Source organism: Mustela nigripes, chromosome 17 (genome assembly GCF_022355385.1).
Source record: "Mustela nigripes isolate SB6536 chromosome 17, MUSNIG.SB6536, whole genome shotgun sequence".
Lineage (NCBI taxonomy): Eukaryota > Metazoa > Chordata > Mammalia > Carnivora > Mustelidae > Mustela > Mustela nigripes.
The window spans coordinates 8,056,006-8,079,463 of NC_081573.1; the positions used below are offsets into that span (position 1 = coordinate 8,056,006).

Sequence of the window (23,458 nt, forward strand, 5' to 3'; positions counted from 1 at the left end):
CAGACAGAGATCACAAGTAGGCAGAGAGGCAGACCGAGAGAGAGGAGGAAGCAGGCTCCCTGCTGAGCAGAGAGCCTGATGTGGGGCTCGATCCCAGGACCCTGGGATCATGACCTGAGCCGAAGGCAGAGGCTTTAACCCACTGAGCCACCCAGGCGCCCCTGTTGAGAGGTTTTGAGTCCTGATTCAGTCTCCTTACTGATAATCATTCTATTCAGATTTTCTGTTGCTTCATGATTGTGTGTTGGATGGTTGTATGTTTCTAGGAATTTATCCATTTCATGTTATCCAATATGTCGACACATAATTATCTGGAGTAGTTTCTTAGACTGTGTGTTTCTGGGGTGTCATTTGTAATGTCTTGTCTTTCGGGTCTGATTTTCTGTTTTCTGTCTTTCATGGGGAGTCTAGCTAAAGTTTTTTTAGTTGTGTTTGTCTTCTCAAAGAACTGGCTCTTGGTTTTACTTGTCTTTTATATTGCCTTTTTAGTCTGTATCTCATATATTTTTGCTCCGATCGTTGTCATTTCCTTCCTTCTGCTAACTTTGGGCTCTCCACTTTTTCTGTCTCCTTGATGTATAAAGTTAGGTTGTTGATTTGAAATTTTTCTTGTTTCGAGGTCCCTGGCTGGTTCAGTCACAGGAGTATTTGACTCTTGATCTCGGGATTGTGAGTTCAAACCCTACGTTGGGTGTGGAGATTACTTAAAAATAATTTTTTTTTTTAAAGAAACTTTTCTTATTTCTTGTTGTTGGCATTTATTGCTGGGAATGTCTGTCTTTTTTTTTTTTAATTTATTTATTTGACAGAGAGAGATCACAAGTAGGCAGAGAGGCAGGCAGAGAGAGAAGGGAAAGCAGGCTCCCTACTGAGCAGAGAGCTCAATGCGGGACTCGATCCCAGGATCTTTTATTTATTTGACACAGAGAGAGAGATCACAAGCAGGCAGAGAGAGAGAGGAGGAAGCGGGCTCCCCGCCGAGCGGACAGCCTGATGCATGGCTTGATCCTAGGACACTGAGATCATGACCTGAGCCGAAGGCAGAGGCTTAACCCACTGAGCCACCCAGGCACCCCATTTCATTTCTTTTCTGATTGCTTCATTGGCTTGCTGGTTGTTCAGTAGCATGTTTCATGTTGATGTATTTTTGAATTTCTCAGTTTCCTTCTTGTAACTGATTTCTAGTTTTATACCACTGTGGTCAGAAAAGATGCTTGATACGATTTCAGACTTCTTTTTTTTTTTTTTTTTTTAAGATTTTATTTATTTATTTGAAAGAGAGAATGAGAGAGAGAGCATGAGATGGGAGATGGCAGTCGGAGGGAGAAGCAGACTCTCCGCTGAGCAGGGAGCTGGATGTGGGACTTGATCCCAGGACTCTAGGATCATGACCTGAGCCAAAGGCAGTTGTCCAACCAACTGAGCTATCCAGGCACCCCAAATTTCAGACTTCGTAAAGTTGTTTGTGGCCTAACGTATGATCTTGGGGTTCATAGGAGGATCTGAGTTACCCTGGAAGTGGATGCGATGGAGAATGTTCCATGTGCACTTGAGAAGAAAGTGTACTTTTTTTCTTTTAGATTTTATTTTTAAAGTAATCTCCACACCCAGCGTGGGGTTCAAACTCACAACCCCGAGATCAAGAGTCACACGCGCTACCCACTGAGCCGGCCAGGCGCCCCATGAGGAATGTGTATTCTGTTGCTTTTGGATGGAATGCTTTGGCTTGGGCAGGTTTTTAAAAATGTGTTTCTGTTTTAAACATTACATTAATTACTGATGTTGTCAAAGGAGTACAAGTACTTAGTTTAAAGAGTCAAATACATTTGTGATTTATGATAAAAAGAGGAAAATGCAGGGGCGCCTGTCTGGCTCAGGCTGAAGGGCGTGCGTGCGTGCAACTCTTGATCTCAAGGTCCTGAATTCAGGCCCCATGTGGGGTGTAGAGATTACATAAATAAATAAACTTTAAAAAAAGAAAAAGAAGAAAATGCAGCCATTTCCTTCCCCACCTCAATTCCTGCTCCCCACAGGTAACCACTTTAACTCTTTCGGCTGGTTTTCGCATTTACCACCTTATTTAGTTAGTTAGTTTTTTAAAGATTTTATTTATTTGACAGAGAGAGAGAGAGAGACCTCAAGATAGGGAACACAAGCAGGGGGAGGGGCAGAGGGAGAAGCAGGCTTCCTGCAGAGCAGGGAGCCTGACGTGGGGCTCGACGCGGGGCTCGACGCGGGGCTCGATTCCAGGACCCTGGGCTCATGCCGCGAGCTGAAGGCAGACACTCAAGGCCTGACCCACCCAGGTGCCCTGACCACTTTATTTCTAAAGGAGGTGCTGACACTCCTAGTTTTTAAATTTTTCCTTTTTTTTTTTTTTTTTTTTTTAATTAACTGTTGATCTCCTAAAACGGAAGATAAGGATTCAGTGCTTTTATTTCCCTCATACTTCAAAAGGCGCTTCTCTCTCAAACAGTTAACTTTCCTGTTACCAGTAACGCCCGTTAGCAGTTCTGTGCTTCATGTCCCTGTTGGGGTCCTTCCGTCACCCGGGCCACCCCGCAGTACGTACACTCTGTAGGCAGGGTGGTCACAATGACCCTTCATGGCCCACAGTGGGGTGACAGCCCGTGTTAGGAACACGCTCCCCTCGTTTTACAAGGCAGTCAGCATGTGTGTGCAGGAGACTCCAGCAGTGGGGAAGAGGCCCGTGTCAGCCCCTGGGGCGCCCAGCCCCCACTGTGGAGGAAGAGGAGCCTTTGTCTTCACAGCACAGTTTCCTGAGGAAAGAGCTACATTCCAGCCACCTGCAGTTCCACGCTCAGGAAGACACTTTCACAACGGTTAGCTGTGGCCAAGTACTTCATCTGGATGGACTCCATGGGTTAACATAGCCTTCCTTTCCCCTGGAAAACTCCTGGGGACTGGTCGACCATCGTGCTGTGGCTCAGAGAGTCCGAATCCGAGGTGCCCAGAGCCTGGAGCTCTGGGGCTGAAGAAGATCCAAGCCCTGGAGTTGGGGTCATGAGGGTCTGAGTTGCCCCCGGAAGTGGTTGTGATGGTTGAATGAGAAGAGGACCTTGAGCAGCAGTGTCCTGAGACGTACCATAGTAGTCCCTAAGGCCAAGGAAAGGCTTCTCACAGGAGACAGATGGGCAGATGGGACAGTCTGAGGGGGGAGGGCCTGGAGCCCAGAGATGCCAACACCTCCCAAAGAAGTGGGTGCTGTGCAGTGCCTCCTTGTGTTGAGGGGACAGATGAGCTGGAAAGCAGGTGGGACATGGGTAGAGCCAGGTGAGAGGGAGCCATGCCTGGGGTCCATGGCTACCGCCTGTGGACTTTCACGGATTAGCCCTTTCTTTGAATACCTGTGCTGTGCCCCCCTGAAGGCTGGGGACACTGCAGTGACCAAGTCAGCCCCAAGCCCAGCCCTCATGCGGCTTGCAGTCCGGTTGGGGCAATAGGTTTGTCACCACACAGTGATTACCCAGAGTGGTCAGAGCTTTGGCAGGGGAGCCCAGGGCTCTGGAAGTCAGGGCAGGCTTCATGGAGGAGGGGATGCTTGAGCTGGGATACTTTGTGGTATGGAGGACAGATCAAAAGGAACAAGACTAGGACACGGAGACCAGTGAGGAGACCGAAAACTATTTTTTATGTAGCCCAAGGTCAGAGCTGAGACCAGCGGGTAGGACATATTTCTAGGAATAAAATTCCAGACAGGAGTCAGGAAGAGGATGCTAGGTTCACATTTACTAAATGGAGCGATTTCTCACTTAAGCCTCTCATCGCCATTCTCCCAGTCCTCACAGGTGCATATTTTGACCCCCAGTTTACTGATGGGGGAGCTCAGGCTCCCCTGGCAAATGCTGAAAGTGAGAGAGCCAAGATTGGAGTCCAGGTCTGTCAGATTCCAGAAGCTTCGCTTCTTTCATCAAGCCTGGCCCTGAACTGAGAAGGTTTCTGTAGATCTCATTTCATTATTTCAGCAGCACTGTCCCGCAGGTGGAAGGATCCTCATTTTGAAGATGAACTAATAAGGCTTAGAGAAGAGCACTCCTTTGCCAGCGGGCAGCTGGCAGGACGTGGCCAGCGGGTACCCAGGCAGGAAGTGAAAGCTGCACACAGGGATGGGGGTGGGGGTATTGTTAGAAGTCCCAGCTGGGTGACTGAGGGCTGACTAACAGGTTAGACGAGTATTGCCTTTTCCAGGGCTAAAACAACCTGTTACATTCTCTCCCCCTCTGGAAAAGCAGCATTCTTTTTCTTTGGAGGAAGGCTAAACAGCAAACTTTAGTAAAGTATAAAATTGGTAACAGACAAGAATGTTTAGAGAAAATGTGGATGCTCATAATGACATTATATACAGCGAATTTGAGGAAACTTCAAGGAAAGATGGGCTGTTCGTCCATTCATTAAACATTCCGTGGTGCCTTCTTGATGCCAGGTTCTGGGCTGGGTGTTTCTGGGAAACGGTCTGCCCTTTAGGGACTCATAGTACAGTTTCCAGGCAGTGACAGCTGAGTTACCCGTGGAACAGGGAGAATTTGCCGGGGCCTCAAGGGACTTGAAAACAGTGAAACCAATCTTTGGGGGCTGGTAAGATGCATAAGGCTAGTTCAAACATATTTATATAACTATTTTAAGAAGGAAGAGAGTCTGGATCATATTTTAAAAATAATTTAACCCAGAAGAAACATTGTTGTGATGAGGGCAGCGCAGGGAGCTTTGGAAGCATTAGAGATAGTGTCTGACTTGGCCTCAGGATCAGGGAGGGCTTCCAGGAAGAAGGGACACTCCAGCTGAGATCTAAAAGATGAATTAGGGTGAGTTAAGAAAAGAGGAGTGGGGAAGTGTTATCCCTGGCAGAGGTTAATTTAGGTGTGAGATGGAAGGGTGAGCCTAGCCGTTGCAGAGCCCATGATCCAGTGGGGTAAACAGATGTCACCAGGGACACCCGATTGATCAGGGCTGAGATGTAGGAGCCCACGGGGCATCTGACTCAGTGTGGAAGGGGGAAACACTTGAGCTTCCTCCTTGCAGGACAACTAGGAGTTAGCAGACAAGTAGTAGAGAAATGCAACCAAACCAAAAGATGGTCCTTTGAAAAAATTTATACTACTCAAGGGGGAAAAAAAACCACATAAATTTCCATTAAAAGAAATGAAAAAAATGAGGCATTAGTAAAGATCCTAACTATAGGATGACAAAAGGATACTGATCAACTTTAGTCAATAAATTTGATAATGCAAAGGAAATGGATGGTTTCCTTGGGGAAACACAATTTAACAACCTTGGTACAAGAAGAAATAGAAAATCTGAATAGTAGGGGTGCCTGGCTGGCTCAGTAGAGTGACTATTGATCTCAGGGTTGTAAGTTTGAGCCCCACATTGGGTGTAAAGATTACTTAAAAATAAAATCTTTTAAAAAAAGGAAAATATAGGGGTGCCTGGGTGGCTCAGTTGGTTAAAGCCTCTGCCTTCAGCTCAGGTCATGATCCCGGAATGCTGGATCGAGCCCCACATCGGACTCTCTGCTCCTCGGGGAGCCTGCTTCCTCCTCTCTCTCTGCCTGCCTCTCTGCCTACTTGTGATCTCCGTCAAATAAATGAATAAAATTAAAAAAAAAAAAAAAGAATCTAAATAGTTCTGTATCTGTTAGAGACATTGAATCAATAATGAAAGATCTTCCCGTAAAGAAAACTACAAGCCCTAGGTGACTGAGTGGTTCACTTGGTTAAGAATCTGACTCTTGATTTTGGCTCCGGTCATGATCTCAGGGTGGGAAGATTGAGCCCCGTGTTGGGCTCCATGCTCAGCAACAAGTCTGCCTAAGATTCTCTCCACATGCCTGTCACCCAGCCTGTGTGCATGCACTCTCCAAAATAAATAATTTTTTAAAGAAAAGAAAACTCAGGCGCCTGGGTGGCTCAGTGGGTTAGGCCGCTGCCTTCAGCTCAGGTCATGATCTCAGAGTCCTGGGATCGAGTCCCACATCGGGCTCTCTGCTCAGCAGGGAGCCTGCTTCCCTCTCTCTCTCTGCCTGCCTCTCCATCTACTTGTGATTTCTCTCTGTCAAATAAATAAATAAAATCTTTAAAAAAAAAAAAATAATAAAAAAAATAAAGAAAAGAAAACTATAGGCCCAGATGGCTTTCCTGGTAAATTCTTCTAAACATTTAAGAAAGAAACAATACCATTATCTAAACTCTTCTAAGTAATAGGAAAAGTGAAAACACTTGTTTAATGAGTCTAGTAGAATACTGATGGCAAAAACCCAACAAAGTCCTTACAAGAAAGGAAAATTTGAGGCCACAATCTCTTGCAAACATGGGTTTCGATATCCTGAACAAAAATATTAGCAAGCAGAAGCCAGCAATATGTTAGAATAACAAGTCATGATCTAGTGAGATTTATTCCAAGACTGCAATGTTGGTTTGCATTTATTTGAAAAGCAATCAATGTGATTCACCTTAGGAATGGGAGAAATGAGAGAAACCATATGATCATATTATACAGGAAAAGCGTTTGATAAAATCAGCACCTACTCATGATAAAAGTGCTCCAAAAACTAGGAACGGAGAGGAACTTCCTTAATCTGACAAAGCTTATTTTATCAAAGTCGTTCAGTTAACACCATATTTATACTTAAAGATTAAAATGAAAACTTTTCAGGGCGCCTGGCTGGCTCGGTCACTAGAGCTTGTGACTCTTGATCTTGCGATGTGAGTTTGAGCCCCATGTTGGGTATAGAGATCACTTAAAAAAATAAAAGCTTTAAAAAAAAAAAAAAGAACACTTTCCCTGACATTTGGAATATGACAAGTTTCACCTCTTCTCGTCAATATAAATTGGAGGTTGTAGCTACTATGAAAAGGTACACACACACCCCCCCCCCCAGAAAATGAAAAATTAAAAAAAAGCTAATTGAGAAAAACTAATTAAGGGGCACCTGGCTGGCTTAGTTCATAGAGCCTTGATGTTAGGGTCATGAGTTCAAGCCCCATGTTGGGAACAGAGTTTACTTAAACAACAACAACAACAACAACAACAACAAAACCCCCAAAACCTAATTAAAAGCATACACATTGAAAAAGAAGTAAAACTGGTTTCTGGCTGATGATAGGACTATGTACATAAATAAGCCAAAGAGCCTAAAAACAAGCCATTAAAATAAATAGATGGTTTTTGGAAAGATCGCTGGATACGAGATGAATATACAGAAATCAATTGTATTTCGATAAGCTGCAAACTAACAATAGGACAGTGGGTTCTAAAATACCATTCACAATAGCACCAAAAGTCTTCAAATATATAGAAATAAGTTTGACAAAAGATGTATACGAGAACTCTACTCTGATGACCTAAAATACGGCTGAGAGGAATTAAAAAATCCTTGTAGAAAACAGATAAAGAGGCAGCTGGCTGGCTCCATTGGTAGCGTGTGACGCAGTCTCAGGGTTGTGAGTTCAAGCCCCACACTGGATGTAGAGATGACTTAGGAAGAAAGTCTTAAACAGTAACAACAACAACAACCAATCAGATATTACCCTGTTCATGGACTGGCAGACTCAGTGATGTTATTAAGGCTCCACAAACTGAACTCTATATTTGGTGTAACCCCAGTAAACATCCGCACATGCCTTTTTGTTGTCAGGAATAAGTTGATTCTAAAATGTGTAAGACATTTAGAGATCCTAGAATAGAAGATCTCAAGGAAGAACCAAGTTGGAAGATTCACACAAACAGACCTAAAGACTTAACTTTATTTTTTTTATTTTTTGTTTTTTAAAAGATTTTATTTATTTATTTATTTATTTGACAGACAGAGATCACAAGTAGGCAGAGAGGCAGGCAGGGTGGGGGGGAAGCAGGCTCACTGCTGTGCAGAGAGCCGGATATGGGGCTCGATCCCAGGACCCTGAGATCATGACCTGAGCCGAAGGCAGAGGCTTTAACCCACTGAGGCACCCAGGTGCTCCAGGACTTAGTTTTAAAGCTGATGTCATTAACACAGAGGAGTGTTGGTGCAAGGAGAGACAACTAGACCAATAGGACAGGATAGACTGTCTAAAATTAGACCTCCACGTAAGTGGCTTTCCGATAAAGGTAGCACTGCACCTCAGTGGGGGAAGGATGGTCATTCAGTAAATGGCGCAGTTGCATAACCATATGGGAAAAAAACCCTTGGTTCCCTCCTTCCCTTGGACATTGGCAATGTCGGGATATACGTTTGGTTGTCAAAACTTGTGGAGGGCTACTGGGAGGGACCAGGGAGCAAAATTGCCCCCAGCTGAGAACCCCTGGTGTGTACAAGTGTAAAAAGTCATGGAGCTGAACTCAATGGGACATTTTTTGCATCTCATTTCTCAACTGAGAAGTGAAAGCACACACACACACATGCACGCACACACACACCTCTTGCTAAAAAAGCAGCTCCTCAGTCTTAACCGTAGAGAACAAACTGATGGTTACCAAAGGAGAAGTGAAGGGTAGGGAATGGGTGAAATAGGGGAAAAAAGTCATTTCGCCTGCTCTATAATTATATATCAGCTTAAATTAGACTGAACTAAATCAAAATATTTCCTTCAAGAATTTAGATTTATGTCTTCTAAAGATATCACACAATTTGAGGCTACAGAAAGTGAACTCATATTTTCTGCGATCAGATGATAAAAATAGCATTCTGCTTTGTGCGTACTAAACACACTTAACAAAAGAGCTATGGGGGCACCTGGGTGCCGCAGTCGGTTGAGGGTCCGACTCTTGGTATTGGCTCGGGTTGTGACCTCAGGGTCGGGAAGTTGAGCCCTGCGTCCGGCCCGTGCTCTGCGAAGAGTCTGCTGGAGCTTCTCTCCCTCTGCCTCTCCTGCTCGTGCTCTCTCTCTCTCAAAAGAATGAGTACATCTTTAAAAAAGAAAAAGAGAGCCATGTACTTTAATTTGTCTGGTATTGAATGAGCTGGTCTGTCTCCACCTTATTAAACTTTATTTATTCATTACCAACATTTTACTTCATTTTGTAAGAAGCCTTTTCTCTACTTTTTTATTTATTGACGACCTCAAGAGCATCCGTTGCAATTCCAGTCATGATGAGAGAAAATAGAGAGCTAATGAAACCTACTGTATGAATCAAACAAAACAAAACAGGCCTCTTGAATTCTCTAGAACTTACCTGGGAGGCAGCAATGAAGGAACCCACTAAAGTCAAACAGTGAGCTGTGGTCCTTTTCACGTCCCTGTGTCAACCCCAGCTGAAAGGTCCCCCTGCCCTGGCCACTCTCCCAGGCTCTGTGAGTAAAGCAGCTGATGGATAAAGAGCCCTGCCTCCCCGTTTTCTGTCTCCGGGGTGAGGCAGTGTCCTGTGACTCAGCTGTCTCAATGCTGGGAAAAGTGCTGCTCTAGGCTCCCTAAATGCCCACGGGGAGAGCATGGGCCCCATGGGTCCATCCACACAATGAATGACCACTCCGCGATAAAAGGCAGCTACGAAAACCCACAGCAACTCGCGCGATCTCAGATGTAACGCTGAGCAAACGAGGACAGAACAGGGAACACAAATGATTTACTACGAAGAAGTCAGAATAGGACTTGGAGCGTATATGTATATCTATGGGGGAGGTCAGATGGTGGTTTGGGAGGGTACTGACTGGAAGAGGGCTTAAGGATAGGAAGCCCTTTGGAGTACAGGAATGTTCTAGATCCTAATCAGGGTGATGCTCAGGTAGGTGGAATGTAGCAATGTTGGGAGTGTTTGAGCCCCACATTGAGTGTAGAGATTATTTTAAAATAAAATCTTAAAGAGTTTTCTTAAAAAATCATTCCGCTCTACACTTGCTAGTTGTGTATTTTATGTAAGTTATTTTTCATTGAAAAGGAAAAAAGAATGAATTTACTGAAGTCATTGGTTAAAAAAAAAACATTTACGTAACTCAGTTGTATTTCTGTAGGCCAGCTGCCACCAAATTGAAAGTGGAATTTATTTTTTTTTGAAGATTTTTATTTTAAAAAAGTTATTTATTTATTTGAAAGAGAGAGAGAGCATGACTAGGGGAAGGTGCAGAGGCAGAGAGAGAAGCAGGCTGTCCGTTGAGCAGGAGTATGATGCAGGGCTCGATCCCAGGACCCTGAGATCATGACCTGACCTGAAGTCAGATGCTTAACTGACTGAGCCACCCAGGTACCCTTAAAGTAGAATTTAAAATACCATGAATAATAACATTTTAAAAAAATCAATACCTAGGAATAAATATAATCAAAGAAACTTGCAAAGAAGAATTATTTTATTATTATTATTTTTTTTAAAGATTTTATTTATTTATTTGACAGAGAGAAATCACAAGTAGATGGAGAGGCAGGCAGAGAGAGAGAGAGAGAGAGGGAAGCAGGCTCCCTGCTGAGCAGAGAGCCCGATGTGGGACTCGATCCCAGGACCCTGAGATCATGACCTGAGCCGAAGGCAGTGGCTTAACCCACTGAGCCACCCAGGCGCCCCTATTTTATTATTTTTTAAATTTAAGTAATTTCTGCACCCAACATGGGGCTCGAACTCACAACCCTAAGATCAAGAGCCTCGAGACTTGCAGAGAAAATTAGAGGCTAAGTGGAAATCAGATATTACATTCGTGGGTTGTGGATTGAAAGACTCAATATTGGGGAGAGGCTGCTATCCAGGAAAGTATCTGTAGAGTCACTGGAATTCCAGTCAAAGTCTAGGACAGTGACTTTCAGCCTTTTGCCTGGGTTCCAGTTACACATGCAGTCACACACAACACAAGAACAAAAGTTTTGGGAAACCATACGTGTCCTGACTAAAGGTTGTCTTTGATGCTTCTGTTACATTCTAGAGTTTCTTTTTTTGTTTTGTTTTGTTTTTTTTTATCGTATCTGTGAGCTTGGCTTTGTTGTTTCATTCCACATATAAGTGAGATTATATGGTATTGGACTTCCTTAGACTTATTTCTCTTAGCTTGATGCCCTCAAGGGCCATCTGATGGTTTCTCTTATATTCTTGATCATAGATATATATATATTTTTAAAGATTTTATTTATTTATTTGACAGACAGAGATCACAAGTGGGCCAAGGGGCAGGCAGAGAGAGAGGGGGAAGCAGACTCCCCACTGAGCAGAGAGCCCGATGTGGGGCTCGATCCCAGGACCCTGAGACTATGACCTAAGCCGAAGGCAGAGGCTTAACCCACTAAATTACCCAGGTGCCCCTCTTGATCATATTTTTAATACTGGTCTGAAATGGATGGCATGACCCATTACTGGGACAGGACCTGTGGTTTTAGCAATATCATGTGAGGGTAGATCAAATTCTAGAAAATCGTTGTTCAGCTGAGAGCCGACTGACACATGGTGGATCCGTGGCGTGATGGAACGTAGGATAGAGACACCACCTGACTTTGCTGCCGAGCCCTCTCCCATAGGCGGCCCCCTTCGTGACAGTCACAATGCACCGGGTAGTGTGTCCATCATCGTCACACTATATGTGCTCTTTATTTTAAATTTTTTACAAATATTACACAGAGTACAAGGGGCCTTACTCTAGCCACCAAACAACCTGTGGACCAGACCTGGGTAATGTGGAAGAATGATCTGGCCTAGGGATGGGGGAGGGGAGGAGCGCTCGGAAGGAGACAGTGACAAGAGAATAGTACGAGAAATGTGTAAACATCATCTGTGAAAATGGGGAGGCTGCGTGGGGACAGAGAGCTTGTCTTTTATACCAGGGCTGGGGGCTCAATAGAAAACGTGTAAAAAAGCAGCAAATTTCCAGGTGAAAAACTCAGAGGCGAGCGGCCTACACTTACTATCAAATGTCAGGGTCATGATGCTAGGAGGAAAGAAGGCCAGTTAGGGCAAGATTCAAGGGGCCGTTGGGGTGGACCTGAGGATGGGGCCTCTGACTTTTAAGCTTATAGCTTGAGTAGTTGATTTTTCATGCAGTGTGTTAATTTTGTTAATGAAAAGAATGGCGGGTTTTTGTGCTTTGGTTGTGTTTGAACCAGCTTCTAGCACAGTGCAGGGACAGGGGCGGGAGGCTGGGGTGGGGACCTGCTGACACTTTCAACAGGATATACTGGGGATCGCCTGTGTGCCTGGCCTACTGCTGGCAGGGGACACGCAGTGATTGGGACAGCACTGGGCCCTGCCCTCGGGCTCACGGGCCGGCGCAGAGTGCAGGCAAGTGCCTGGATGACCAGATTGGTCCCAGTTGTAACAGGTGCTCTGAAGGGAAGACACAGAATGTCAGGAGGGACCGACGTTCCTGAATAGGGAGCTCAGGTCAGGAGACTTGGATTAGCGGATGGGGTGTGGGAGAGACTTCAGGAGATGGAGGAGACACGTGGCTGAGAGGCTGTGGGGGTGGGAAATACCTGAGTCCCAGGTCTCTGGCCTGGTGACAGGATGGACCCAGGAGGAGGAGCAAGTGTCTGTTGGGGGTGGGGATCCAGGGTCAGGTCTGGACACAGTGAGGGTGAGGTATCTGGGAGACATCTGGGGACCTGTTGGATGCCCAGGTCGGGTGCTGTCCTGTCTTGTCCTGTCCTGGCTCCTCATGGCTACCCCTTCTTGCCAACCCCCCATTCCCACACGGACCTGAGCCCCAGATCCGAGACTGCCATCGGCCCCTGCTCTGAAAGCCTTCTCTCACACACACGCTCTTGAACTTCACTTCCTGTGCCTGCGTGTGTGCCCACACCCCGCGTACCCACTCCCTTTTGCATACCCAGGCTCGACCACTGACCCGGCTCCTGCTCTGTCCACAGTGGGATGCTGGGATGGGGGGTGGGCAGTAGAAGCTGGCACTGTCTCTCCTCACCGCTCTCCCGCCACTCTGCCTTGTGGTCCCGACAGGATCATGTGACAGCAAAAGGCCCGGCACCCCAGGGCTGGTGTGTGGTCATCACCTCCCCGTTTTACAGGGGCAGCCTGAAGTGGGTTGTCATGGCAGTAGGTGACAGAGCTCCAGGCCAACCCCATCTTGGCCTGAAGCTAGGGACCTCAGTATGGGAGAGGTTTGCACAGCCCAGACCCCAGGAACCCCACTGCACCAGGGCCTCTGTAACAACTAGCGGAACAGGGCGCCTGGGTGGCTCAGTGGGTTAAGCCACTGCCTTCGGCTCAGGTCATGATCTCAGGGTCCTGGGATCGAGTCCCACATCGGGCTCTCTGCTCAGCAGGGGCCTGCTTCCCTTCCTCTCTCTGCCTGCCTCTCTGCCTACTTGTGATCTCTCTCTGTCAAATAAATAAATAAAATTCTTAAAAAAAATAAATAAAATAACTAGCGGAACAGCGACATCAGCGGCGGCAGTTTTGGGGGGACCCTGGGAATGCTCCTCAGATCCCCCCGCTGGCTCCAGGCAGAGCTCGTCAAACATTCCCGCCGCCCCACCCTTTTAAAACAGTGAGAAGTTATATATCCTCTAGTGCATTTTCAAGGTGACAGCTAAGACTTCTCCATGAATTCAAGTAGATGCAGAGGATATAATTTCTGATGTGTCATGAATATTGATGTTTTCCGAGTTGGCGCCATCCTTCCTTCAAAGCATGGAATGCAATCCGCATAACCCTTGTAATTTGGCGCCCACTGCTCTTGGTTTGGGGGGGTTAAATGAACAAGCTGTTCTCTTACAGTCAGAAATTTCATATTGTTCCTTGAACTTTTGTCCTTGAACTTCTATTCACGCTTCCCTTACAGAATTCTGTCTAATAAAGTGTGTGTCAGCAACCACAATAGGTGCAGCCGTCCAAATTTTAATTTGTGCTTCACTTCCGGGGACCATAAGATTGTAAGTGTCCTTATTCTCTGGAGTCTCTGGATTTTCAAAATCACTAGCGCACAATTCACGTAAAACAGTTCATATGTTATGCATTTACGTTGATGATTGCAAAACGTTAGAAGTGAAGTGCTATTATGTTGGACCTGAATCTCCACGGGAACTAGACCGCAGTTCCGTGTATCCTGGATGGATGAGAATTACTGCAGGAGGGAGTCAGGGGCTGGCATCAGCTCTGCCTTGGTTTTTAAGACTCAGATGCCGAGCATCTCCCTGCACAAAGGAGCAGCTAGGCAAGAGAGCTTTGGTTGCAGCAGCCGCAGTGAGCTCGTGAGCCTCGTGCAAGGTACGTGCCCCACACCTCACGGCAAAGAGCTCACGGGACGGTTCCCTCCCTCCTCAGGGTTGGTGAAAATCGGGGATGGGAGCCACCAGACTTGCAGAGAGGCTCGGTTAGCCCCGTTCATGGTTGCTTCGCATGCGTTCCTGCATTGCGGGGGCCCTTTCTTTGGAGCCAGGAGGACCCTCTACCCTGCAGCCCTATGAATTTGGGGAAGCTTTGGAAAGAAATTGGGTGGGGGGGGTTCTGCCTTTCTCCTGAGAAGTGGGTTGGATGACTGCTGCTTGGCAATCCCGCTGGGGGCTTGAGGGGAAGAGCAGCGTCTGCCCTTGAGCCTTTACCTTCCAAGGACTTTGTGTCCTGGGAGCTCCTTGTAACCCTGCAAGGGCGTTTCTGCCCCATGCCCCATCTCCGCCCCCCCCCCCAACAGGCTGAGGACTTCCCTTCCTGGGCAGGGTTTCTGATTCCCGGCTGCTTGGCAGAATCCTCTGGGAAATTGAGGACCACCTCAATTTCCTGGGGCCGGCCACCCCAGGCCACTGACTCAACATCCCTGGGCTAGGCCTGTGTGGTCTTGTTTAAGGTGATCCCGCCTCCTCCCAGTTCTGGCGGTGGTGTCCCCAGTGCTCCAGCCTGGATATCCCAAATGCAGAGGGGTGGGGCTTGTCGGGGGCTCCTGGCACACAGACCTGACCCCTCTCTTCCCCCGCAGTGTACCACTGGGTGGAGATGCGGACCAAGATGCGCATCATGGGCTTCCGGGGCACGGTGATCAAGCCGCTGAACGAGGAGGCCGCGGCCGAGTTGGGCGCCGAGCTGCTGGGCGAGGCCACCATCTTCATCGTGGGTGGCGGTTGCCTGGTGCTGGAATACTGGCGCCACCAGGCGCAGCAGCGGCACAAAGAGGAGGAGCAGCGTGCGGCCTGGGACGCGATGCAGGACGAGGTGGGCCGCCTGGCGCTGGCGCTGGAGGCCCTGCAGGCGCAGGTGCAGGCGGCGCCGGCACACAGCGCCCTGGAGGAGCTACAGGCGCAGATGCGGGAGGTGCGCGCCCAGCTCTGCGCCCCGGACCCGCCGGCCACACCCCAGGCGGCATCCGCGTGCAAGGTGCAGGAGTCCGCGCAAGCATGAACTTGGCCGTGGTTGTGTGTGCCCCGATGTGGCCTTCTCCCCGTACTGCCCCCACCTGCGCTAGCCCTGTGGAAACCCCCAGGATCTTGATGGAACTTGGATTCAGTCAGCCCCTCCTGGCCCGCGGGACCTTCCACGGGGGCCAGGCCCCAGTGGTGAAGCCGTCCCCCCGAATCGCCCTCCAGCCCTGACTCATCGGTACAGCCCTGAAGCACATGGACCTGTGCGGTCCCAGCCAGGAGGACAACAGGCTTCGGGCAGGAGGAAAAAGGAACCGGACTTAAGCTGAATCAAGCTGTGACCCCATTCCCACCCCCACCCCCATGTCTGTGACACCCTTCCCTGGGACACTCATCCTTGTCACTGGGACACCCCTCCCCCTTGGTGGGTCAGCACAGACCATTGTAAAGAAATGCAGCATGGTTCGTGCACTTCTGTCCCCGGCGTCTAAGGTGGGCTCTAGCTGGATTTTGGCCGCTCTCTTTGAGGGGCAAACGGGGGCTCCTGGCCTGCAGCTGATCCGCTGAATGCTCTGTCTTCCCCCCTTAATGGGAGCTGAGGTACCCTGCTGTGACCCCAAGTGGGAGATACCAAAAGATCCCCCAACACCCCTTTGTGGTGGAAAAATGACTCCTGTCTAAGGCTAAATCCAGCCCCGGCCCCCTGTTGAGCTGTCCTCCAAGTCCCTCAGCCTTTCCTGACATGCCCTCTTCCGTGGCCTCTCCCGACACAATGTCATCATATTTCTCCTGTGCCATCCAGATCTGCTGACCTCTGTGCCCTTGCCCTTCTCCCGCTGGGGCTCTGGACTGGTCCGGCCATCCCCCTTCACGCACTGGCCCCCTCATGCCTCCAGAGCCCTCGGCCCCACCTCCATCCCACTAGACTAGGCCACCCGTTTGTCTTTCTGAGTTTCCTAGGGCTACCATAACCATGATCACAAACTTGATGGCCTAAAACCACTGAAATGTGTTCTCTCACAGTTCTGGAGGCAGAGATCTGAAGCCAGAGTCTCAGCAGGGCCATGCTCTGTCAGCGCTCCGTCCGAGGGCCCTGGGGGGCCATCCTTCCTTGCCTCTCCTGACTTTTGGGCACTTCAGGCATTCCTTGGCTGGTGGCTGCAGAGCTCCAGTCTCTGCTTCCTTCTTCACGTGGCCTTCTCTCGAGTCTCTTACAAAGGCACTTGTCTTTGGATTTAGCCCCCTTCCCCCAAACCTAGGGTGATTTCACTTCAGGGTCCTTAACTTAGTTTACAGAGTTGGGTTTTTCTTCCCAGATACGCTCACGACCACAGTTCCATGGGTTACTGTGTGGACATGTCTTTGGGGGAGCCACCATCCAACCCACCATACCTCCCCGCCCCAAAGAGGACGCTGGGACTCTTGCCAACCCCACGGGACACGTGGCCTTCCTCACAGGGATGATAGGAACAATCCAGAAACCAGCCTTTACCACTGGGTGCCTCTCCCGGGAACCTCACTGACGCGGGAGGTCTGTGTTATGTTGCCCTAATGAAAGAGCCCCAGAGTGAGGAAGACAACTTTAGGATGTGTCTGAGGACACAGGGATCTTCAAAATGGGGGCAGGTCTTGTTAAAATGAGAGAAGCCGATGTGTGTGCATGAGCAGCGATCCTATGAACTCTTTCTCTGAGACCCAGGGGAAGCAAAGGGACTTGCCCAAGGCCACGAAGCCCGTGAGGGACTGGCTTACCAAGGTGGTGAAGTAATCAGAGCAGGGTGGGGGGTGGGGCTCAGTGAGGGCGATGGGAGAAGAAGGGGTGCAGGTGCTAGAGAGCCCCGGTAGGGGAGAGGGGAGCAGGGAGCCGGTTACTGGGGAGGAAGGGTGGTTAGGGATCTCCACAGAGACCCAAGGCATTTCCCAGAGGCAGCATTGGGAGTGGGGGTGGGGGGGCTCAATTTCCGTTCCAAACAGCCGCAGACCACACCTGAAATCTTAGCATTTAGTGAGCAGGGTCAGATCCAAGATCCATTCTACCTGGGCTGGGTTCCAGCAGCTCGAGATGAAGCGGGAGGGGCCAGCTTTCTCTCAACTCCTTCCTCCCTCACCTCTCTGCCAGGGTGTGGGGGGCAAGGGGGCCCGGGCCGGGGGGCTCTGGACACAACTTCTACCCAGACAGAAACCCAAGAAACTGGGGTCCTGAAAGATCATCTTCGTCTTCTAGATGAAGGGGAGAAACTGATTATAGTGGGAGCTGAGGAGGTGGCTTCTGGGTGGAGGTGTCTTTACAATCGGAAGTGACCTGAGTGGGTAAATGAGAAGAAGATTCAGAGAGAGTGAGCACTGTGAGGATGGGGTGAGGGACGGAGCCAGGTGAGCGGGCTCAGGGCCCGGTTTCCATGGCTACTCCTGGGGGTGCCCTGGGACACTGACCCATCTCTAGAGCACAGGTTGGGGGAGGTCAGTGACTGTGATGTGCTCCCCACTCCCATGATGGCCATAGATAGTGGCCCTTACCAATATTTTCTTCATTGCATTCATGGGAAAATGGAGGCACGGAAAGGGGGGGTCACCTGCCCAAGGACACACAGGCAGGAAAGAAGCAGGAGTGGGACCAGAGATGGACAGTCTGTACCAGAGCCCAAGCCCCATACGCCTACGCCGGTCTTTACCCTGATGCGCCATTACTGTCCCGTCTCCGAGACTCAGACCTCAGAACTCAGCTCTGCGTGTCCTTCCGTGTGGCCAGACATTGTGGGATGTCGGCTTTGTGCACTGGGTGGGATCAGGGTGTGTGGGAATGCAAGGAATCCCCTCTTGATGCACGAGGCTGAGACGGGAGCATGCTTCATTACTCTGGTTTCCTACTAGCTGAAGTTTTGTATATATTTGTGACTTGGGGAGAGGGGTAGAATAAATTCATAAATGGGGGTGCTTGTCTTCAAGTTGATGTATTTTTTTTTTTTAATCTTCAAAAAACCCCTGTTACAACCTTAAAAAAACGTCTTCCGACTCCTTTCATTCAGGAAGCTTTCAGGTGTCCACCATGTCCCCTGCCCTGCTCTCTGTCACGCTAGGGTCCCAGCAGTGAGCCAGACAGCCACAACCCTGCCTTGTGGCGTCCCCTGTCCAGCAGGGGGACGAGCATATCCAGACTTTGCTTTTACAACATTAACCTGTGTGCCCTGCGGTGATTTGGGGAAAAATTGCCTCATTGGCTCACAGAAGCCTCAATGTCTTGAGGGCTCTCTGCCTCTCCCATCTCTGGCTCGGCTCCATTGTCCCCTCTGCCTCTGTTGGTTTCCCAGTCAGACAGCCCCTTGCCTGGAGAAAACCACTGCTAGAGAAAGTGGGCTTCAGTAAGCCTGTGCCTGATTCATGGGCCCATATGGCCGGTCCTGGGCACTAGCTACTGTGACTCTTGAGGGGCCAGGCCTGGGCCCCCAACCTCAATGGACAGAAGGGAGGGAAGCGTGCCCAAAGGAGAATTGAGGGAGCACCTTTCACCTACTCTTTACAGACAAATATTTACTGAGCACGTACTGCATGCCTGGCCCCATTACAGTAGCTGGGAATCGGCCAGGAATGAGATAAGGGCTGACCCCTAGAGCAAGAGATGGGCAGGAAAGTCGTAAAGGACTGATCCAATGGCAGAGTTCAGGAGTAAAGAGTTTACTGTCCTCTGGAATATAATAAGGGGAGTCAGGGGAACGAAGACCAGCACCCTTGCCTCAGTTGGCTCAGCTCTGGAGGTTCCTCCTAGCTCTGGGCACCACAGAGGACTGGCAACTTTATCTCGCCTCAACTACTCCAGACCCAGCTCTGCTTCCTTCCCTTCCCACCTGCAGGTGTCATTCGCCAAAGACTCGGCTGGGACCCTGATACACACGGATCTCAAGTCCACTGGGTGCCTGGGTGGCTCAGTCGGTTAAGCTTCCGACTTGATTTCGGCTCAGGCCACGATCTCAGAGGCATGAGATCTCAGACTCACCTTGGAGTCTGCTTGTCCCTCTCCCTCTGCTTCTCTTCTCTCTCTCTCCCTCCCTCTCAAATAAATAAATAAGATCTTAAAAGAAAATAAAGAAGTCTCCATCTCAACCCATGGCGGCAAGCCACAGTGAGAAGCTGAGTTTACGCCATATACGGATCTATGTAATTTACAGTTCACACTTGATGTGTGTATTAAAAATAGGGCATAATTCATGCATCATGTGCCATAGTATATAACAATATAAAAATATTTTTATGTAACATAGCATTGTATAGTATATGTTGTGTGTGTGCATCATTGGAATGAAAATCACCAAACACCCTTAATAGGTACCGTGCGGTCTGGTACTTCTTACCGTGTATTACTTTTCATGAAGAAAAACAACAGCTATAAAAGTATCCTACGTACCTAATATGTATTCTTTTTATTTTTTTAAGATTTTATTTATTTATTTAACAAAGACACAGCGAGAGAGGAAACACAAGCAGGGGGAGTGGAGAGGGAGAAGCAGGCTTCCTGCAGAGCAAGGAGCCCAATATGGGGCTCGATCCCAGGACCCTGGGATCATGACCTGAGCCAAAGATAGATGCTTAACAACTGAGCCACCCAGGCGCCCCCTAATATGTATTCTAAACATGTAAAATCCATTATATGCATTTAATAACACAACATATGTTAACATCATACATTATATATTACATACATGGTTAGAACAAAAGTTCCGGTAAATGGTAATTGCCCTCACCATGGGCAATGCACACTTGTTACTTTCTATTTTATTCTGTCTCGTAAAGAAGAGCATATACGTATGTGTGTATTATACAGACCTACATAAAGTGGGCTGCCGTGCACCTTTGGCTTTTATTCTTGGCGAGGCAGGAGCCCCTGGAGGCTCTGAGCAGAACAGGGACAATGAGCTGACTTAGGACCCACCCCCAGTCTTGACGGACTATGGGGGGCAAAGGTGAAGGCCGTCAGTTGGGTAAAGAGATGACTGAGATCGACCAGATGTGGGAGGCATGGTGGCCGGACTGGGGGAGATAGTGGAGGTGAGGAGATGTGGGATTCTGGGCATATTAATATTTCAGAGGTGGAACAGATAGGATTTGCTGAGCGATGGGATGTGGGTAGTCACTGACAGCTTCTAGGTCTTTGCTCTGTGCACCTAGAAGGGAAAGCCTATGAGGGAGGCTGTGGCAGAGCCCCCGCCCTCCCCCATCCCCAGCTCAGCTCAGATTTCCAGATTTCCTCTGGCAGGTTTTTGTTATTCTGAATGGTGGCCAGCTAGGGCTGGGAAGACAGTTCTCATCTTTACTCATCTCTGATGTCACTGAGCTCACCCTTGTGCTGTGTCTCTGACATTCTTTATCTCAACCACACCCCCATCAGGGGATGCTCCTGGTGTCTATTTGGGACCTCCTGGAGGAAGGAGGAGAGTGGAGGTGGTGGGCTGGGACTTGGGACCCCTGGGCTGAGAGCGCCGCTCGCCCCTGGAATGGCAGTGCCCAGGCCAGGCTCCCCAGAGGTGCCTCCACTGGGTAGGGGCGGTTGTGGACCTGGGGGTTGGGGGTGAGGTCCCCAATGGCTCTGTCACATCCAATGTGCCCACCTTGCTCGAAGGGCCCATCCCTGTGCTTTGAACTTTGCACACTCTTCATCAAAGTTCAACCATTTCAGAGAAACCGAAGTCCCCTCCCTGAAAGGAGTCTTGCCTCTGGTTTGGGGGAACTCTGGCAGATCCCCTTTAGGAACGATCTGGTCATACTTGAGATCCCCTTATTAGCTTTCCACTGCTTTCCGCTTTTGACACTCAGCCATCTCTGTGTGCTTCTCTGGCCTGCGTGAGTCTTTCCTTAGGGAGATACCAAGAGCTGCAGGAACCGAATGTGTTAAACATTATTTATAGTTAATATGAAAATCACCCTCGAAAATTCTGCGGAGGTGCAGAGGGAGTGTCAACGCTCGGAATGATCCAACTTGAAAAATTTTCAAGCCATAGATGTGCACATGGAATGTAACTGTTCTTTTAACTTATATTTTCTGCTTACCTGTACCTCACGCGTTTTCATAGCTATTTATAGGACATTTGTACTGTTTTTGGAAAATGCCTGTTCACACTGTCCCTTTAATGTTTGTTTCTGGTAGGCTTCTTCCAACTGAAGTTTTTCATCTTAAAATAAGCAAATCCAGGGTGCCTGCCTGTCTCAGAAGAGCATGCGATTCTTGGTCTTGATGTCGTGAATTTGAGACCTGTGTTGGGAGTACACATGATTTCAATAAATAAACTTAAAAATAAAATTAAAAAGGGGTGTCTGGGTGGATCAGTGCATTAAAGCCTCTGCCTTCGGCTCAGGTCATGATCTCAGGGTCCCGGGATGGGCCCCACATCGGGCTCTCTGCTCAGCGGGGAGCCTGCTTCCCTCTCACTCTCTGTCTGCCTCTCTGCTTACTTGTGATCTCTGTCTGTCAAATAAATAAATAATAACTCTTTAAAACAATAAAATAAAATAACTAGGTCTATTAGTCTTTTTTCCCTTCAGGCCTTTGTTTTTTTTTTTCTGTCCTTATTTGAGAAGGACTCCTTTGCCTCAAGGATATCTGAGTACAGCTCTATTTTATCATACTTGTATTCAAGTTTTCTTTGTGTTTCAGTCATCTATCAAGAGTAGCTTTTTGGGCGCCTGGGTGGCTCAGTGGGTTAAGCTGCTGCCTTTGGCTCAGGTCATGATCTCAGGGTCCTGGGATCGAGTCCCGCATCGGGCTCTCTGCTCAGCAGGGAGCCTGCTTCCTCCTCTCTCTCTGCCTGCCTCTCTGCCTACTTGTGATCTCTCTGTCAAATAAATAAATAAATAAAATCTTAAAAAAAAAAAAAAAAAAGAGTAGCTTTTTGTTCTGTAATGTTTTGGTTTTTGAAGAGTGTAAGTTTGGGATCTGTGTTCTTCAGTTTCCGAATGATCGATTGGCCCGTGTCTTGAAGTGTGAGGGATGCTCTATCCTTTCCCGCCTCCTGCAGGAGTGGACAGCAGTACCCACTCCATCTCCTTGACACTAGTGCCTGTTTCTCAGTCCTGTCCCACCATCCGTTTGTCTGTCACGCTCAACACCATCTTGTTTTGAAAGACAAGAGTTTGAAACTTTATATAAATATATATAATTATAAATAAATATTTTAATTAAATAATTACTAACTACTTAACTAATTAAATATTTAATTAAATAAAGATTTTATTTATTTGTCAGAGCAAGAGAGCGAGCACAAGCAGGGGGAGCAATAGGCAGAGGGAGAGGGAGAAGCAGACACCCTGCTGAGCAGAGAGCCTGACTTGGGGCTCGATCCCAGGACCCCAAGGTCATGACCTAAGAGGAAGACAGACTTTTTTTTTTTTTTAAAGATTTTATTTATTTATTTATTTGACAGAGAGAGATCACAAGTAGGCAGAGGCAGGCAGAGAGAGAGGAGGAAGCAGGCTCCCTGCTGAGCAGAGAGTCCGATGCGGGACTCGATCCCATGACCCTGAGATCATGACCTGAGCCGAAGGCAGCAGCTCCACCCACTGAGCCACCCAGGCGCCCTGGAAGACAGACATTTAACCAGCTGAGCCACCCAGGTGCCCCTGAACATATGTTTTGATCTCTTCTCAGCCACCCAGCCATCTTGTTCTTATGTTCAGATTTATCGGAGTTATTCTTGTATTTTTAGAAAGTTAATAGACTTTATATTTTTTGAGCAGTGTTAAATCTCCAGAAAAATTGAGCAGAAAGTACAGAGAATTCCCGTCTGTCTCCCCCCAGCACCCCCGTACATTCACAGCTGTTCCTGTGATTAACGTCTGGCTCTCATATGGTGCCTTCGTTACAGCTGGGGAGCCAATATTGACAGGTTACTAAAGTCCGTAGTTTTCACCGGGGTTTCCGCTCAGTGTTGTACATTCTACGGGTTCAGACAAATGAATATAGTATCATGTCTATATCATATCATATCTAGTATCATATCATGATACATTACAGTATCACACAGAATGGCTTCACTGCCCTAAAATTCCCCTGTGCTCCACCTGCCCCTCCCTCCTTCCCTGAAGCCCCACAACCCCAGGTGTTTTTACTGCCTTTTCCAGAGTGTCAGTAAGTCGGAATCATACAGCACACGGACTTTTCAGCCTGGCTTCTTTCACTGAACAATATGCATTTAAGATTCTCCCATGTCTTTTTTTTGTGCTTGATCGCCCATTTCTTTTCATCACTGAATAATGGT

General features: G+C 48.1%; 1 protein-coding gene across 2 annotated transcripts in view; it reads left to right on the forward strand.

Annotated features, from left to right (window-relative positions):
- The window catches only part of OPA3 (outer mitochondrial membrane lipid metabolism regulator OPA3), a 70,166-nt gene that overhangs the window by 26,864 nt on the left and 19,844 nt on the right, over nt 1–23,458 (forward strand). The window contains exon 2 of one of the 2 annotated variants that reach the window (XM_059382480.1): nt 14,837–18,160. The exons of the other annotated variant lie outside the window; for it this stretch is intronic. Coding sequence (XP_059238463.1) covers nt 14,837–15,255 — 419 coding nt within the window. The 3' untranslated portion in view covers nt 15,256–18,160. Of the gene's footprint in view, nt 1–14,836; nt 18,161–23,458 lie in introns of those variants that run through there. 2 annotated transcript variants of the gene reach the window in all.